General features: G+C 50.4%; 1 protein-coding gene across 1 annotated transcript; it reads right to left on the reverse strand.

The window, feature by feature from the left end:
- Nucleotides 1–2,155: 2,155 nt before the first annotated feature.
- On the reverse strand, nucleotides 2,156–12,447 carry CALM1 (calmodulin 1). Its single transcript, XM_068965756.1, has 6 exons — nucleotides 12,284–12,447; nucleotides 9,723–9,753; nucleotides 8,555–8,698; nucleotides 6,333–6,439; nucleotides 5,804–5,939; nucleotides 2,156–5,633 (listed from the first exon to the last, which is right to left on the reverse strand). Exons 1-6 carry the CDS (start codon nucleotides 12,284–12,286, stop codon nucleotides 5,605–5,607), a joined length of 450 nt encoding a protein of 149 aa, XP_068821857.1. The 5' UTR covers nucleotides 12,287–12,447; the 3' UTR covers nucleotides 2,156–5,604.
- Between the last annotated feature and the right edge of the window lie 5,563 nt (nucleotides 12,448–18,010).

The following is an 18,010-nucleotide window of genomic DNA, read 5'->3' on the forward strand; positions in this document are numbered from 1 at the left end:
ATCACGTTATGACAGAACGTTTATGAGATCACCTTACTAGAGGAGGAAACTCTGGGGTTTCCCTTGTATCTTTGTAAAGGTGACAACAAAACTAAGAAGTGTGGCCTTTGCTGGGACTCCCCTGGCGGTCCAGGGCTCAAGGCTCCACACTCCAAATGCAGGGACGAGGGTTCAACCCTTGGTTGGGGAACTAAGATCCCACAGGCCTCAAGGCACAGTCAAAAAACGAAAGTCAATACACCCTCGCTTCCGAGGCTGCTGACACACAGGCAGAACATCAGTGATCCTCATGCGGGAGACTGCCACCGTTTTCTCTAACCCAGGCTCGGCGATGGTCAGTGGGGCCCCAGCTCCCGGGCTGCGCCAGCCCTCCCGCGGGTTCCGGCGAGCGGCTCCTCCCGCCCCGGCACAGGGCTGAGGCGGTGGGAGAGAAGCGGGACAAGCTATAAAAAACTTGGAGTTTTATTTCCTTCTAAGGCATCCTGAGTCACTGGACGCAGCAGCCCACAGGGCCCGGGGAAGTTCACTCAGATTGGAAGTGTGTGTGTGTGTGTGTGTGTGTGTGTGTGTGTGTGTGTTGGTGTGTGTGTGTGTGTGTGTGTGTGTGTGTTGTTCTTCCTGAACCAAGACGGCTGAAAAACCAGATGACGTTGTCACTGGGACTGAATCTCCCTCAGGCAGTGAATGGCGGCTTCCTACTTTTGTCGCGCCAGGAGGAGGCAAGTGGCTTCGTGATCAGTTTCCTTGACCCACGTTCCAATATTACATCCCACAGTCTTAACAACAAAACTTACCCTCTGCTCCACGGGGTCGCAAAGTCGGACATGACTGAGCGACTGAACAGAACCCTCTGCTCCACCCCCAACACTAAGCTGCTGAGACCTTTAAAGCCCCATTTATCATCTCCAAGTGTGCGACACGCCTATGCTCCTTTGCCTCCCACCCTTTAGGCTGCAATTTCTGATTCAATACCAAGCGATGCCAAGCTGGGTTGGTCAGAACCCTAGAAAGCCACAGGTAGAAGGTGCCTGGGCTTCCCTGGTGGCTCAGGGGCAAAGAATCCGCCTGCAGTGCAGGAGACACGTTAGATCCCTGCGTCGGGAAGGTCCCCTGGAGCAGGAAATGGCCACCTGCTTGTCTTCTTGCCTGGAGAATCCCATGGACAGAGGGGCCTGGTGGGCTGCAGTCAGGCATGACTGAGCGACTCAAGGTCCAATAATCTTTTTGAACTGAGGCGTAGAGAGGGAAAGAACCCGTCCGTGGGCTGCGGGCCGGGCCTGAGGTCTCAGCAGACAGCTCGGTCCCCCTGCAGACAGGGGTTGGTGGTGCAGAGGCGGGGGCTCCCAGCGGGTCTCGGGCCCTTAACCTGCGACCATTCCCGCCTTCTCAGCTCTCTCCCGCTTTGTTAAGGAGGCGAGGCAGCCTGCGGAAGGCCCTTCTGCAAACACAGGGGGCAGCCAGATGCTGCTCCTGCTTGAGGACGCAGTCTCAAGACGGGGTTGGGGGCCACGCTGTTAGGGCAATACTGGTTAGGGCCAGGTTTCCACTCCAAAGTTCTCAGTGGGAACTGCACCCCGCCCCCGGCCCCCACCGTTCCTCAGCTGTCCTGCTCGGGACTTGGGCAGAAGCCGCTGCTTATGCAACTGTAAATTCCCAGCTAATATTTAAACCCCCATCTAATTTCTAAAGTGTACTTCACACAATTTCTAAAGAGACTTGAATTAACCTTGAGGTTAAAGAGGAATGAATCTTTTCACGGTGTGAATTTTCCACACAAAGCAAACACAGATACAGTAAAATGCCAGGATACTGTGTCAGCTATTAACCCCTGAACTGCGTTTTTTTAGATGTCTGGCCGCTCCGGGCTTCATTTCATTGCAGCATATGGGGTCTAGTTCTCTGGCCAGGGTTTGAACCCGGCTCCCTGCCCTGGGAAGGGAGGGCCTTAGCCACTGCACCACCAGGCTAAGTCCCCAGACCTGAACTTTAAAACCAGGCTAAGGCCAGAGTGGGACGTCTCTGAGGCGGCTCTGGCCCCTCCGCCACCGTACTGGCGCGCAGGTACAGCTTGTTCACTGAGCAAACGGAACGGACGGCAGCGGGGGCTAAAAACCTCCAGAGTTCGCAGTTAGAGATGAAAGGCTGCAGAAATGTTTATTGAATACAGTGCCAGGTTTATAAATAAAACTTATTTACAATTTCCATAGAGTTGGTCCCCCATCAGAGAGGTGGTTAAATCTCCAAACAGTTTATCTCAAGATTTACAGCAACGTTCAAGTGCATCTCCTTCACAAATCGCCACGGTGAAGGGTGACTTCCGTAACAAGAGGACCCCCACCATCTTGGCTACAAACGTGTTTAATGAACATTATAATAAATCTGGAGAAAGAACACACACTCCACCCACGCCACTACCTTCTTCCTCCGAGGGATACAGACTGCAAAGAGCTTCTGTCTCCTGCAGAACAGCTTCAAGGGGTCGGTAAGAGCTAAGAGTAACTGCCAGCAGAAGGATATAGTAAGACACATTCGTGGAAATCCAGTCACTGCCAAAAGGATAGGTGTATTTAGGACATACAGTAATTACTTCAAATGCTGAAAACGGCCGAATGAACCAGGAGCAGCCTTGACCAAATCCACACTCTTTGTTCAGGAGGAAGTTCCCGGGACTGCCGAGGGGCCGCTAGTCACACCGCTTCTCCGACGGCCCGAGCAGAGGCAGGCCGACTGGACGGCCCCGCGTCACGACGTGGTCAAGAGTACAGTCAGACATGCGCTTATAAAGAGGGTATAAAAATATGTACAGCAGCTAGTTTTCAGTGTGTTTGAAAGTTGCCAAGTCACCAATTTAAAGTGTGCAAAAATTTGTCAAAAAATCAGGAAAAAAAAAAAAAGCCTTCCTTGGCAACAGTGCATCAGAAACCCATCTGAAATATCAAGACACGTTTGCTCGACACCTACCCCGAACAGATGGAGGACGAAGCTGAGCGTGCGCGCCAAGGGCTCCGCAGTTTTTTATGGCAAGTTTCAGGCTCAAGCGGATGCCAGTCACTCACTCTGTGTATATGTATAAATATGTGTATATGTATTTATAGAGCAGTTAGAAGTGGGGCCAGAGTTTACAGGAAGGTTCTGGCCAAGTTTCAGTCGCGCCCCCTCACCCAGCTTATGTCCTCACAAGCCCCCGTGGACTGCGGACACCTAGCCCTAGGGGGCTGGTTGTCCCCAAGGCCAGAAAGGCCCCAGTGGACTAGGCTTCCCCTTGAGGCCAAACTGGAACTCAGCACCCCTTGGGGGTACGTTTCCAGCTCCCAAACAGGATCCTGGCCAGCCACTTATGAACCTGGCTTCATGGGTAGTCTTTTAGGAAAGGCTACGAGACCAACACAGAGTCCACCCCATGGCGAGAGGGCCAGCACAGAAGGCAAAGTTCCTGAAAAACAAGCCAAATCGTCCTTTACCCTTTTTAAAGCTACCAAGAGATCATCGGCCACAGGCCTGAGAATGGGTCAACAGTCTTGCTACTTGACCTCCTGGCAAGAAATATCCAGGTTATCCAATTCCTTGAACCAGAAACCCCATTCCTATCTCACCGGGAGAAAACCTCCACGGTACTGATGTTCCTTCCAGATTCAGGGAGTTACAGAAGCCAAGCCTCGCCCATGACGCCAACCTCTCTTCTACCAACCACCCAGCCCAGAGAGCAGCAGCCAAGCGGAGGGGCGGGCTCCTCTCCGTGGCTCGGACCCACCCCTCTGGCGGGGAAAATGAGGGAGCTGCAAAATGCCAGAGAGGCAGGGAGCAGACGAGAGGCACAGGGTCTCCAGAAACCAACCCTGAAGGCACCCGACGGGCTGCAGAGCGCGTCCCACCGCCTCACTGGCAGCCTGCTGCTGTTCCTGGGCAAAGTTAGACCTCCCACACAGGAACACTCAAAACCCAATCTCCTAATAAGATGCCACCAGTCAGCACCCTGAAAAATGCACTCTCAGCCTTCAGAAAGAGCTCTGCACTGACTCCAATTCCTTTTCAGGGGGCGTTTAGGCACACCAATCGCACCGTCAAGGTCAGTACCAGCATCTCCTTAGCCTCAGTTACAGTTCTGTAAAGAAATACAAAATTCCCTCTGGGCTGGAGTTTTACTTTCAAGTTGGAGGTTAGAATTGGTTCTACTGGGGGCAGGGACAGGGAGGAGCGAAGTCAAGTAAGTACAATCATAAATGAAAAATTGTGCATCAAAAGGTGACTGGTAGTGTCCTTTAGGCATGAAGAGACTGGCTTAGAAAAGTGACCACCGCTTCTACTACGCACAGCAAGGGTTCAATCACAGACGCACTGAATCATCTCTTGCACAGTTGGTCTCAAAGTTACATACAACAGGCAACCAGCAGCACAATTAATAAGAACCCCTAAACACATGCTTGAGAAAGTGGGTTTTGTTTTTTCCTTCATTTAAGAGCTCTACTGCCTGAACAGCCAGTAAGTTACCATGATCCACTCCCCTCCCCCCAGTGAAAGTACAAGTGGCCCTACATGTCCATAACAAGACGAAGCCATCAGTATCCGCTTGGTTTGGGGAAAGGTCTCGCGCTCAGTGGTTGGTGCTGGGATGCGTGTCTGTGTGGGTGGGGGGTACCCAATACTGGGCTGAGGGCATTTTTAAAGGTACACTGGCCTCCCCTCCGACTGGCTCGTCCCCATTTAGGTCTGAGCTTTACAAAGCATTTAACACCACTTTAAGTTAATGGTCTTTTTATTGGAAAAAAAAAAAAAAAGACTAGCATTTACAACTTGGAATGGACGTAAATTGTAAATTTCTTGAACAGCAATGTTGATGGTTGTGCTGAAGTCCACAGCCACAGCCTACTCTGCCGGCTCCAAGTCATGGTTCGGAAGGTTTTAAAAACAGAGAGTCCAAAGATGCTCCCTTGATAAAAGTTTCTTTTTAAAAATTTGTATGAATGGTGATAGCCTGACACCCATTCCACTCAGCACAACGCGGACAACGCTGCAGACACAGACAGGCACGCCGCCAGCGTGCGTCACGGTCGCCGGGGGGCGTTAGAGAGGCCGGCCCTGCAGCAGGGGAGCTCCGCCTGGACAGCTGCCCACACGGCATCCTGAGGCGAGCCAATCTTAAATGCCTCTTCTCAGTAAACCAGCTACAACAGTTTATGCTAACAATTTGAACTAGAACCCCTCTGAGTAGGTTTTGAATTTTTTTCACTTTTTCATTTTTAATACAAACGCCTGACTGTGCTCAATTGTCAAGCCGCATGCATGAAAAACTGGCCAGCCCAAACAGTGTTACCAATCACGAGCAGATGGACCTGCCAGGAGTCCACGAAGTGCTCCCTTATTGTTAAGGTAGGACAAGTATTTATATCGGAAAACTGATGTGCAGCTTGGTCTTTAGGGGACAGGACCACCAACCGGTACATGCAGATTGTGTGTGTGTGGACAGAAGGTACTTTTGACATTCAGTTTTGCTATATAGAAACAGAATGAGTAAATGAACTTTTTTTTTTTTTTTTTTGCAAGAGGTAAGTAAAAGATTCAATTTGATTCTTCTAGAGGGGGGGAAAAGGAGTTGAAAGTAGGTCTTCATTTTGCAGTCATCATCTGTACGAATTCTGAAAAGACAAATAATCATAACTTCCGGTTATCTTCAAAAGCAGCTTTAATGAAGGTAACATCTCTACTCTGCATAAGGGAGAAAACCCCTCGCTGCAGTAGTCAACTTGCTCACGGATCCTGAAGGGAGGACCGTCACCAAGCAGGCTAAGGGAACGCGGCGCCTTACCTTCGTAGTTGACTTGTCCGTCTCCATCGATGTCAGCTTCTCTGATCATCTCGTCGACTTCCTCATCTGTCAGTTTCTCTCCCAGGTTTGTCATGACGTGGCGGAGCTCTGCGGCGCTGATGTAACCGTTGCCATCCTGCGAACACGCCACGGTGGTCACCGGCAGGGACTCGGCGCCGTGGGCAGGCAGGGCTCTGACCGAGCCACTGTCCGTGTGTACCTGCCAACTCTCTAGCCCCCCCTCCACCACTGCACACATGCAGACAGCCAGTCCAGAAACCGCAGGGGCTTCTTAAAAGGCAGAGGAAACTGCAACAGCCAAACACCTGGCTCACAATTCCTCTGCTGTTTACTACGCTTACGGTCATGTGGTAAGGTTACTGCAGTTAAGTCCGGAATATTTGAAAGTGAGATTACAGAGGCTCAGGCAGGCAGGTAAAGTGTTTTAACTAGAAAAGCATGTGAAAGCTTTTAGAAATGGCCACAAAGTCGTATTTCACTACAGGCAGCAAAGCAGACACAGGGTTACCTTATCAAAGACTCGGAATGCCTCGCGGATCTCTTCTTCACTGTCAGTGTCTTTCATTTTTCTAGCCATCATAGTCAAAAATTCTGGGAAGTCAATGGTGCCATTACCTCAAATCAAAAAACAAAGCTTGTGTGAAATAAGTGCTCCAGTTATCGCTACTCAATAGATAACTTTAATATCATTTTATAGAACAGTACACATTTGGTAAGACAAACTGGTGAACTGCTTTATCAGGTTGTATTATCTTCGGTCTCAACTATTCAAAAACTTCACAGGGCAATTTCACGTGATTCCTGTAATTCAAACTAGCCATCAACGCCCAGGAGCGCATTTAATGACGCAAAGGATGCGGCACACAGCTCCTCGGCCCCTGGAAGGCTGGCACAGCTCAACAGGAAAAAGAGCCCACGGCAGCGCTGGCTGCATCTTTCCACTCCCGAGGGAGGCACCCGAGATTGCCTTCCCCCAAGTCAGGGAGAGCCCTCAGCTCGAACTCTGCCTACACCGGTAATGCTGGAAAAGGCCCATCACTGAGCCACCAAGGGTTTCAAGGAAGAAAGCAAGCAGGGAAAGACGTGAGTGGAGGAAAGGTGGCTCTCATGACAGGAGCCTCGAGTGCTGGAAAGCCTTCTCCAGGAGGTGCCTCTCAGACCCTTTATGGGAAGTCACCAGCGGTTTTCTCCCAACTCAGTATCTTTATTTCCTACTAAGGGCATGGCTCGGAAGTATTTTCTCAGCTCAGATCATTAACAACCAGGGAACTGTGAGCAGAATCTGTTCTGTGACCAGTGTTCCAAACTCCTCCTTTGAAACCAAGTGAGATGAATACACCAGAGTCAAGCCACCAGATCAACAGTGTAACCTGAACTAAACAGAAATAAAAATTAAATTAGAAGGAAAAAAAGCCTTATGGGATGTCACTCTTTTTCACCAGTACCTTTAAAACAAAGTAGTAATTCACAGATTCCCTCAAAGCGTTTTGGCCTCCAAAAATTTAAAGCATTACTGACGTTCATGGCAGACAGAAACCAGTAGTCTGAAATGACCTCTTATGGCCCTACAGCAATGTCTTCAGCATCAACATATTCACTCATGGCAAATGTTAGATTCTACAGCTTGAGACAACTTCCCCGCCTTGTTCCACACAATCGGAGGGCCTAATACATTGTGCCAGTCCCCAGACAGCTTCCTGGGCTAGACTATAAGAGAGCCACACTATGTTCCCAGATGGTTGATCCCCTTAGCAATCAAATGAGACAGAACTATGAATAAACCTCTTTCCCCAAATTATTAACGATGAAAACAGTCTTTAGAAGTAGCTCAAATGGGCTTAAACCACTGTTAAAGAGGTGACCCCAAACCCCTGCTTCTAAATATATGTGACCAGCAGTATAATTCTGTTTTATCACATTATACCATACTTTATATTTTAAATGGCTAGTATCAAGCTGATCAAGAAAGTCTAGATCCAAACTGTTAATTCCTATTTCATCTTTTCAAAATTTACTAATGTTCTACAATGTTATGTTTATAGATTTGATTAATTTACTTAAATGTATTATATAAATCACTTACTAATTTAATATTATTTCCAAAGCACATGGCTTTTCTCTGAGGGGAGAGGGGAGTGATTAAAAACTACTTACTGATAGAAGCAAGCAGTGAAAAGGTCTCCTGTCCACTGTTCTGGAGTCCAGAGAACAAGCGCCCGACCCACACGCTCCTTCTGGCTCCGCACCCTCCTAGCGGGTCCCTTCGGTCGTCACGCACCCCACCTCCGAGCCTCACGTGACCCCTGGCATTCTCGTCAATAAACACACTGACAGCTCCCACTGCACTCACTTCTATGCAGTGACATCTAAGGTTCTTCCCCCACTTCACTCGGGGTTTGTCTCCTGAGACGACCAAGCTTTCTTAAAAGGTCTATGGCTATATATTTTTACTTTCCCCATAGTACTCAGTGCAGACTCATGGGCCAGCTGATACAAGACTGAGCTACAGGTCATGGCAAGCAGAAAAGAACAATACTGTGATCTGATCCAGAAAACGTTCTGGAGAGCGAGGAGGGCTAGAGGCAGGCCCGTGATGTCAACGGCCTAAGGAGACCACAGAAAGGCGCTCTGCACACCTGCCTTGCTCCCGATGCCTGAAAGGCAATCTGGTGACAGGTCCAAGCTTGACTCACACACACTGGCCCTCGTCCACAGCCCCCAAGCCCTTACCATCGGCGTCCACCTCGTTAATCATGTCCTGCAATTCGGCTTCTGTCGGGTTCTGGCCCAACGACCTCATGACGGTTCCGAGTTCCTTGGTTGTGATGGTGCCGTCACCATCTTTGTCAAATAGGGAGAAAGCTTCCTTGAATTCTGAAAACACAAGTTTACCTTTTAGAATGAATGTCTTCACCCAACCCAGTCACAGCACGCCCGACCCCTGAACTTGCCAAAGCAAGCCAAGTTGTGCAAGTTAACAGAAACCGCCTGCTCTTTATCTGCTGAAACAAAGCCCACAGCAGTCACGCTGGACGGACCTTCACACAGAGCAGAGCAAATGTCACCACAGGCAACCAGTTCCATAAAACCACAAAATCCCCACGCTTTCAAAGGCTAAGTTTCAACAGTTTAGTGCCAGGTCCAATCTGACAAGGGAAGACTGTCCCTTCCTGTGCGATCCCTACAGCCGTTAAGAACTCCGTGTTTCACAGCAACAGGAGAGGTGGTTACCAGAAATGGGCAATCCCTGGTAACCAGAGAGTTCTCTCTCCACGGCATTCAGAGTACTCCAAAGGCAGTCCTGGTTTCCTGAAGAGAAACCATCTCAGAAAACCCCTCCAGGGACTCCCCTGGCCGTCAGTGGTGAAGACTCTGCACTCCCGACTCGGGGGGCGCAGGTTCAATCCCTGATTGGGGAACTGAGATCTGGCATGCCACATGCCAAGGCCAGAAAGCCAGAGAAGTCCTCCAGGGAATACTGAACGCCAAAATCCACACTAACTTCATTCCCTTCGCGATGATTACGGTGGTCCTCACTATCCTCCTCACCCACTCCCATTTAGAATAGCAGGCACAAGCTTTCATGGTGCATTACAAAGGGGCGTAAGAATTCTAAACTACATTTTTGAGTAGCCGGCTCCATGCACTCTCATTCCATACAAAGCCCAGCACCCCGTGAAGCACTCTAGAGTGTAGCAAGGGGGTATCCTTAGTTCCACCTTACATTATCTCCACAAGACTGACCAGGAGTAACATTTAACCTAAATACTTCTCCTTGTTGTTTGCGTTTAAATAAAAGCCTTAGAAAACTGCTCAGACTAAGGGGAGAGGGAGGAGTCACCAGCACTGAGGCTACCTAGTTCTGGTCTACCGAGACTCCCTGTAGTCACCCACTTACCAGCAATCTGCTCTTCGGTCAGCTGATCAGCCTGCACAGAAAAAGAAAAGGTTATAATTCAACCCACGGGAGTCTGGAGTCAGGATAGCTTTTCCAATTAAGTCTTTTAATAGTGATCTTTCTCAGCTGTGAAAATTTCAACCGTGTCATTTAAGAGAAACAATTAGAATGCAGGGAACTCTTTATGCTGTTTTAAAAACAAAGGATGACACGTTAGACAAGGTCTCACTTCTGGTTTTCTTCTCTGGGCCTACCGGCTCTCTGCTCTGCGGAGGGTCCAACTAGGAGTCAGTTCATCATCTGAGAAATGGCGCCTCTAGTGGCCACAGGCCCACTGCAGCAGCCGCAGGGCCCGGCTCTGGGAAGAAGAGCGCCACCTACTGCACGGACGCCGCGCTCTCCGCGGCCACCCACGGAGGGACCCAACCTGCCGCGGCCGGCCCTGCAGCCAGGACCGGGGCCAGGTCAGGCCTTCAGTGCACCTTGCGCACCGCTGCGGGCACTCCAAATCTCCAAACTGTCGTTACATAATAGCACTGGCTTGGATTAACAGGCTTTTATATCTATTTTACGAGATACAGTTAAGTGGAAAAAAATACACAGCAATGGGTTATCCTACCAACTTCATTTCCATGCTTTCCAATCACTAAAATTAGGCAGTTCTTTGTTAAAAGCCTATCATTTAGAACAACTAAATGTCCTTGGTCAAATTATCCTATGATTCAAAAGCCGGGGTGGGGGGAATAATGGAACAGTCCTACAACTGAGCTGTTACAAAACTGCAAAACTGAAGGACACAGAATCTACGTTAATTATGAGGCGGTGCCCTCCTTTTCTGAGAGGAACTATGAACTCTGCTAGAGAACATTTACTCTACCCTTTTAAGGGTGATCCAAGAGCTACCCCTAATAAACGCTTCACTAGAGGCGGTGATGCCGCGAAGCTAACTCTCCTTGCATCACTTGCTCTCTGCAACGCTGGTCCTGGGCCTCCAGCCATGGGGATTTGGGATCTCAAGGACAAATAGTATGTATTTTTATTTTAATGAAGGGTGGCTAACGAAACCAGTTCCAAAACAAGTCCTAGTAGAAAGCTAATGGCAGTTTATTCGCACTCGCAAATGAAAACTTTCACAGGAAGAGTGATGTTCCAACATATTGACTTAGGGGGGAAACATTTTTTTCAAATTAGAACTGTGCCTCCCCTCCTCCCTACCCCAGACACAGCACGCCGGTCTTCTTCATAGCGAAGGAAGGAAACACGAGGATTTATGTAATGCCAGGGCTACGTCTCTGCCTCCTACAACAGGAAGCGCTGCCGGCCACACCTCGCAAGAAAAGCTGTCACCTCGCCGGGGAAGTGTCCTCTGAGAGTGTACATCGAGGCTGTCGGCCCGCCTCGACACTGAGGGACACGCTCACCGCCACACCGCGTCGGCCTCGGGGCAGAGGTGCGCGGGCCCCTCCGAGAGCAGCCACCCCGCCCCGCCGAGCCAGAGAGGCGGGGGGTGATGTCAGCCCTGCCGGCCGGGGGATGGCACACCCGGAGAGGCGCACGGGCGCATCTGGCAGCCGGAGAGCCGCAAAGGAGGCGGAGACGGGGAGGGTATCTCCCCTCGGACGGAAGGGAGCGCGGGGCCGCAGAAAGTGCCGGGCGAGGTGGCCCCGGGAGCAGGGTGCGGGGCGCCTCTCCTTCCAGGCCAGGGAGACCCCCCACACCCGCCGCGGGCGGGGCCCGAGCGCGCCCCGCGCCTCCCATCCGCTTCTGCCCTGCGCGCCGCCACCTCCCCCGGAGCACAAACTTCGCGTCTCCACTGGAGACCGCGGCGCGCGCCAGCGCTCCTCCCCGCCCCCCGCCCCAGTTAGCACGGCCGAGCGCCTCCCGCGGGGGGGGCCCGCCCGGTGCCCCGCTCGCCTCTACCGCCGCGCGGGGCGGGTCTGCAGGGGCGCCGGACGCCGCGACGCGGACCCCGGGACGCCGCAGGGCCCCGCCCGGGCAGGCCGGCCGGCCGGCCCGCCGCTTCCGCCCCCGCTGCCCCCCGCCCCGCGCCTTCCTGCCCCCACCACCCCCTCCCCGGCTCCTTCCTTCCCGACCCACGCCCGCGCCGCGCCCCCCGGGAGGGAGGCGGGAGGAGCGCCCCGAGGGGACGGCGGCGGCCCCGCGCCCCGGCCGCGGCGACGTGCGCCACCGGCTCGCTCCGGCCCATTCATTCTCCGCCGCTCGCGAGCCGGGGTCTGGCCGCGGCCCCGCCCGGGCCCCCGCCCTTAGGGCGGCACGGGGGCGGACGTCTGAGCGGGTGGGTGCGGGGGCCCCGGCGTGGCCAGAACCCCCGCTCGGGGCCGGGCGCGGCCAACCCCGGCCCCACGACGGGCCGAAACGTAAATGGGGCTGCCCAGCCGAGAAAACCGGGATGCAAACCCAGAGCGCGTCCCGAGCCGCAGCGGCTGCGCACCACCCGGAAGCCAGGAAAAGCCACCCAGCGAGGGAAAAACGGGAAGAGACAGGATCGGGAGAGCGCGGGCAGGCGGCCGCGGCGCCGGCACTCGCCGCGCCCCACCTACCATGGTGCGAGCGAGGCAGGGAGGCCGAGAGAGCGAGGGTGGCCGCGCCGGGGCCGGGACCGCAGGGCGCCTCCGCTACAGCTGCTGCTGGGGCCCCGTGTGCGCTGAGCGCTGCGCCGTCGCCGACCGCCGCCGCCGCCAACTGCGCTAACGGCTCCGCGCCTGCAAGGCTCCCAACACCACCGCCGCGCCGCGAGCCTGCGCCCCGCGTTATATATACGGCGCCGCGTATCCCTCCGCCGCCGCGCTGCCGCCTCGCCGTGCGCCGCGCCGCGAGGGCCGGGCCTCGCTGCCTGGCCCCGCCTCCCGCCCCGCCCCCAGCCCTGGCCCCGCCCCGGCGCGCCCGGCCTCCCGCCGACCCTTCGCGCGCGTGGCCGCCGGCGGTGCTGGGACCCCCGCGGAGAAGCGTGGAGGGGCGCGGGGCGCGTGCCCCGAAGAGTGCCCGCAGCTGCCAGCCCCGACCAGGGCGGAGACAGAGCGGATGCGTAGCCGACGGGGGGCGGCCCCGGCTTCAGAAGGCCCCCACCCCGCAGGAGGGACCCCTCTGCCCCTTCCTACCCCCGCCACCCGCCCCTCGCATCTCGCGCCCCGGGGCAGCGGGCTGGCCCTGGCCTCGCGGTCCGCCGCTGGGGAGCCGTGGGCAGTTCTGGGGTGGGGGCGGCCGCACCTTTGGCGACCGAGGACAGGGATCTGGAGGGAGCAAGTGTCCTCGCGCAAGAAACTGCTTAGACGTTTGCTTTTCAAGTAATGTCGGAGACAAATGAATATATATGCTCGATCGCTAAATCCGTGTCATGCTTATATGCTTAGCCAGTCTTGCCTTAATGCTTTTACGTTTCCACTGAATGTTTTTTGGTATGCTTGAATAATCTCCCGCTCCTACTGTACTTTTTTTCCCCTATGGAAAACACTGCTCATCCTGACCCTAGTCTTACTGAAATCAGTGTACCCGTGCATCTTCTGTAGACTGTCAAACCCTATACTTTTTTTTTTTTAACGTTTGTTACCTGGTCCTAAGAGATCAGATCTTTATTCGTAGATCCACAGAAACAAAGAAGGAAAAAAAAGATACGTAGAATCCCCTAGATTAGAGTTGGAACACAGAGTTTAATTGACTCTACTATAGAGCTCGACCATTTTTTAAATGCACAATCTTAATTATATTTCCTTTCAAGTAGTATTTTAATCTAAAATTTACTCATATTGTCAATTTTCTGTATAGCAGAAAAAGGACCATATCAGTTATAAATGTAAAGCCCAAAACTTCGTAAAAATCTTGACAAAATGCTGCAGTTTCTTTTCTTGCCAAGGCAGAGCACAGAATCTGATCTTCTGTTTACAGGGCCTGGGCAACAGTTGCAAGTTATTATTTGCATACTCTTTCAGAGAATGTGGCAAAGTGTGTGATTGACAAGCTCTGCTAGAAAGGGCTTCGCTTGGTTATGCTTGTTTCTGGCTTTGACACAGTCTGCAGAAAAGATGTTTTAAAACAATGGAAAATGTTTGGGCACATTGTAGGTGCCCAGGACTTGTGTGATAGCCTCAGACAAACATCTGTGGAACTGTTTTTACTGATATGCCTTCTGGAATGCGGTAGGAAAGGGGGAACCAGCTGTGCAATTTAAAGGGAGGCTGCCACAGCGAGCCAGGGAATGGTGCTGCCTTCCCTCTGAAGATGAGAAAGACATCATCTACTGAACGCGATTATCACCATCATTCTGTCTTCCTGGGCGAAAACTTGAATGGGAATAAACTGGATGTTAATAGGAGAGTTGGAAATGGGGGAAAGGGACTCATACAAAGTCAGTTAAAAGAATATTCAGTAATACAGTGAGCTACAGTCTAAATGGCCAAATATGCTAAGGGAATTGGTATTCTTTTGCCAGGCTTTTCATACAGTAGTTAAATACATTTTAAAACTTGGTAGACATTGTATAAGAAGGAGGAAAAATGGCCTCGAGATGGAATGTGTTTAATTCTTAAAGGTCTATTAGGGTCTGATAGTCTTCTGTTGCTTATAATTAGGCTGCTAGAATCCATGGCTTTGAAAACCAGGCATTTTCTAAAATAATGCTTCTTCTTCCATCATTTAACCTCTTTCACCCAAATAAAACACTTTGAAACTTTTTCATGACTTTATTTGCTAAAGACTGTATTTCAAAGTCATCTTACTTATTATAGTAAAATTCATTATTGTGATTCTTTACACTTTACTAGCTAGGGTTCTCTTTTGATAATTCTTCATCAAAGTACAGCTTTCAAGTCTATCGGATTTGTAATGAGGTCATGCTTTACTCAGTTTTATGGCAGCTTGACACACTGAAATAGAAGAAGGTCAAGTGACTTACCCAAGATCTTGCCATGGATCAGGGATGGAGCTTAGAATAGAGTGTGAGCCCCCGTTCAGGGACTCTAAGACTAGATTCTATACTAATGAAATTAACATCTGAAAATTGAAAATGTACCATGTGAAGATTTATGTATTTCCTGAAGCAGGTTCTTCTGACCACCTGGATGATCACTGGGTTTTCATTAAAGATTTAAGTGAATAAACTTTCTAATTTATGAAAAGATCAGGAATCAAGAAATCCCTTGGATTGCAAGAAGATCCAACCAGTCCATCCTAAAGGAAATCAGTCCTGAATATTCACCGGAAGGACTGATGTTGAAGCTGAAACTCCAACACTTTGGCCACCTGATGCAAAGAGCTGACTCATCTGAAAAGACCCTGATGCAAGGAAAGACTGAGGGCAGGAGGAGAAGGGGAAGACAGAGGATGAGATGGTTGGATGGCATCACCGACTCAATGGACATGAGTTTGGGTAAACTCTGGGAGTTGGTGATGGACAGGGAGGCCTGGCATGCTGCAGTCCACAGAGTCGCAAAGAGTTGGACATGGCTGAGCAACTGAACTGAACTGAAGCCACATTATTGTGAAGTCACTGGCAGGCAGACTCTTGACCATTAAGCCACCTTGGCTACAGTCCCTGGGGTCTCAAAGAGCTGGCACGACTGAGCACAGCAGTGCATTGTGAAGTCATGATTTACTGAGAGTTAAGACTACGGAACATTTCATGATATTGAGGGAAAACGGCTATGATTGTTTAAATAAGTGAAAAGTGAAAGCGTTACTTGCTCAGTCATGTCACTTCTTTGTGACTCCACAGACTGTAGCCTGCCAAGCTCCTCTGTCCACAGAACTCTCCAGGCAAGAATACTGGAGTGGATTGCCATTCCCTTCTCCAGGGGATCTTCCCGGCCCAGGGACTGGACCTGGGTCTCCTGAATTACAGGCAAATTCTTTACCATCTGAGCCACTGGGGAATAAAGTAATGTTAAATTGAAGAAAAATAGAAAGAATGCAACCCTATGTCAGGAATCTCAAATTTTAATATCACTTCTGTCACTAACCTGATCACCCATTTGAGTGTAACAGAAAAAATACAAATGTAATTATTGTACATATTCAGGGGTAAGTCAGGTTTGGATTTAATCTAGAAATTCCTTCCAACTGTAAGCCCTGTGCCTGAGATTCTAATATATATGATTATAAAATATACATGTATAATATGCATTATCATATATGTCATATGTGTGTGTACACACAAACGTATTGAAGGTGAAGAGGGCAAATGAAGAAATTGAAATAGCTTAACGATTAACATTTGATGGGACTTCCGTGGCAGCCCAGCAGCTGAGACTCCAGGCTTTCAATGCAGGGGATGTGGGTTTGATCCCTGGTTGGGAGATAAGATCTCATGCCCTGTGACACAGCCGAAAATTTAAAAAATAATAACATTTGCTGAGCATTTGGCCACCTGATGCAAGTAACTGACTCATTGGAAAAGACCCTGATGCTGGGAAAGATTGAGGGCAGGAGGAGAAGGGGATGACAGAGGATGAGATGGTTGGATGGCATCACCGACTCAATGAACATGGGTTTGAGTAGACTTCGGGAGTTGGTGATGGACAGGGAGGCCCGGCGTGCTGCGGTCCATGGGGTTGCAAAGAGTCGGACACGACTGAACTGAACTGAGCTGGACTGAGCGCTGGCTGTGGCCAGGCCCTGTGCTAACTATCATTTCATCCCCCTGCCATGCTGTGAGGCCAGCACCATTATCCTTATATAGAAACCGAGGCACTGAGAGGCTCAGCTGCTGCTGCTGGTAAGTCACTTCAGTCATGTCCGACTCTGGGATTTGCCTAATTTAAGTGTTGAAACGAAAAAATCTATTTCAGAGGACCAAGCACATAAGCATTACACTATATTTCTTGTAAATTAATAGAATTTATTTTTAATTTTGTTTTGGAAGGAACACAGCAAGACTAAAAAAAATTTTTTTTTAAGAAATACTTCTTACCCGAGGATTTAAAATTAAAAGAAAATCATAGGGATGTAGTAATAGCTGTACCTACCACACCAGGAGCAGAGTGTATAAGAAAAAGCAAAACATTCACTTTATGGTGCTTCCTGGCCAGAGGACATTTCTCGTTTTGCAAACGAGGTCTAAAGAGGTGAGGAGACTTGCTCACCATCAAACATTTGGCTGATGACTCTATGCTGTCACTGAAAGAGACAACCGAGAACTCTCTCATCCCTGTCCTATTCCATGATGCGTCTCTCGGAATCGGTATTTTATTTTTATAAATGCATTTATTACTTACGGCAGTGCTGGGTCTTTGTTACTGCTCCGCTTTCCTGGAGCTGCAGCGGGTGGGGGCCTCTCTCCAGCTGTGAGGCCCAGGCTTCTCACTGGGGTGGCTTCTCTTGCTGGGGATTGTGGGCTTTAGGGCGTTCGGACTTGAGCAGCCGTGACACCTGGGCTCAGCAGTGGTGGCTCCTGGGCTCCAGAGCACAGGCTCAGCAGCCGTGGGGCGCGGGCTTAGATCCTCGTGGCACATGGGACCTTCCCAGGTCAGCGACTGAACCCCTGTCTCCTGCACTGGCAGCCAGATTCTTTACCACTGAGCCACCAGGGAAGCTGAGGAGTTGGTATTTTAAACTAAATAGAGACAGATGGATGGATGGATAGGCAGGTAGGTAGACAGACAGATCCTGTAGCCTTCATGGACCTTACATTGTTCTGAGAAAATGACTCTGTGTGTGTGTGGGGGGGGGGGGGGGGCGGGGCAGTGGGATGGCGGGAGAGAGGTGATGCTTGGCTGGATGGTTTTCACAAAGTCACACGTCTAAATTCATTCACTGTAACCGTAGGCTGCTGTGTCTTCACAGATGGATTATCTAGTTAGAGAATTTTCTTTTAGAAATTTGCAGTCCAAAACTGGAGCCCCTCTCCTGAGCTATCTCACAGGAAAGAAATCTTGTCTTCGCCCTCTCTGCCATCCACAGCTGCCTCTTTCTCTGTCCCATGGTCCAATATAATTTGATGATGATCCACCATTTGGGGTTTTCTTCCTCACTAATCATCTCCAATAGCCAGAACAGGCTCCTGCTGTTTATGTGTGGATTTACATTTCGTTAAATGTTATACAGGATTATTATATAAGCTTTACTATCTCTATCAATAACAAAATACCTCACTATTTTTCCACTTAAAAATTTTGCTATTACAATATCTATTTTTGCTATTATCTTTTATAAATGACTCTCAGGTAAAAACACAGGGAAGATTCTAACATTACATTTAAATTTGAAATGTGTTACCATCATAAGGAAATAAGTGAGTTTTAAGCCATGACTTATCACCATGAGAAAAGCATAATTAA

The sequence above is a fragment of the Capricornis sumatraensis genome, chromosome 2 (assembly GCF_032405125.1).
Source record: "Capricornis sumatraensis isolate serow.1 chromosome 2, serow.2, whole genome shotgun sequence".
NCBI lineage: Eukaryota > Metazoa > Chordata > Mammalia > Artiodactyla > Bovidae > Capricornis > Capricornis sumatraensis.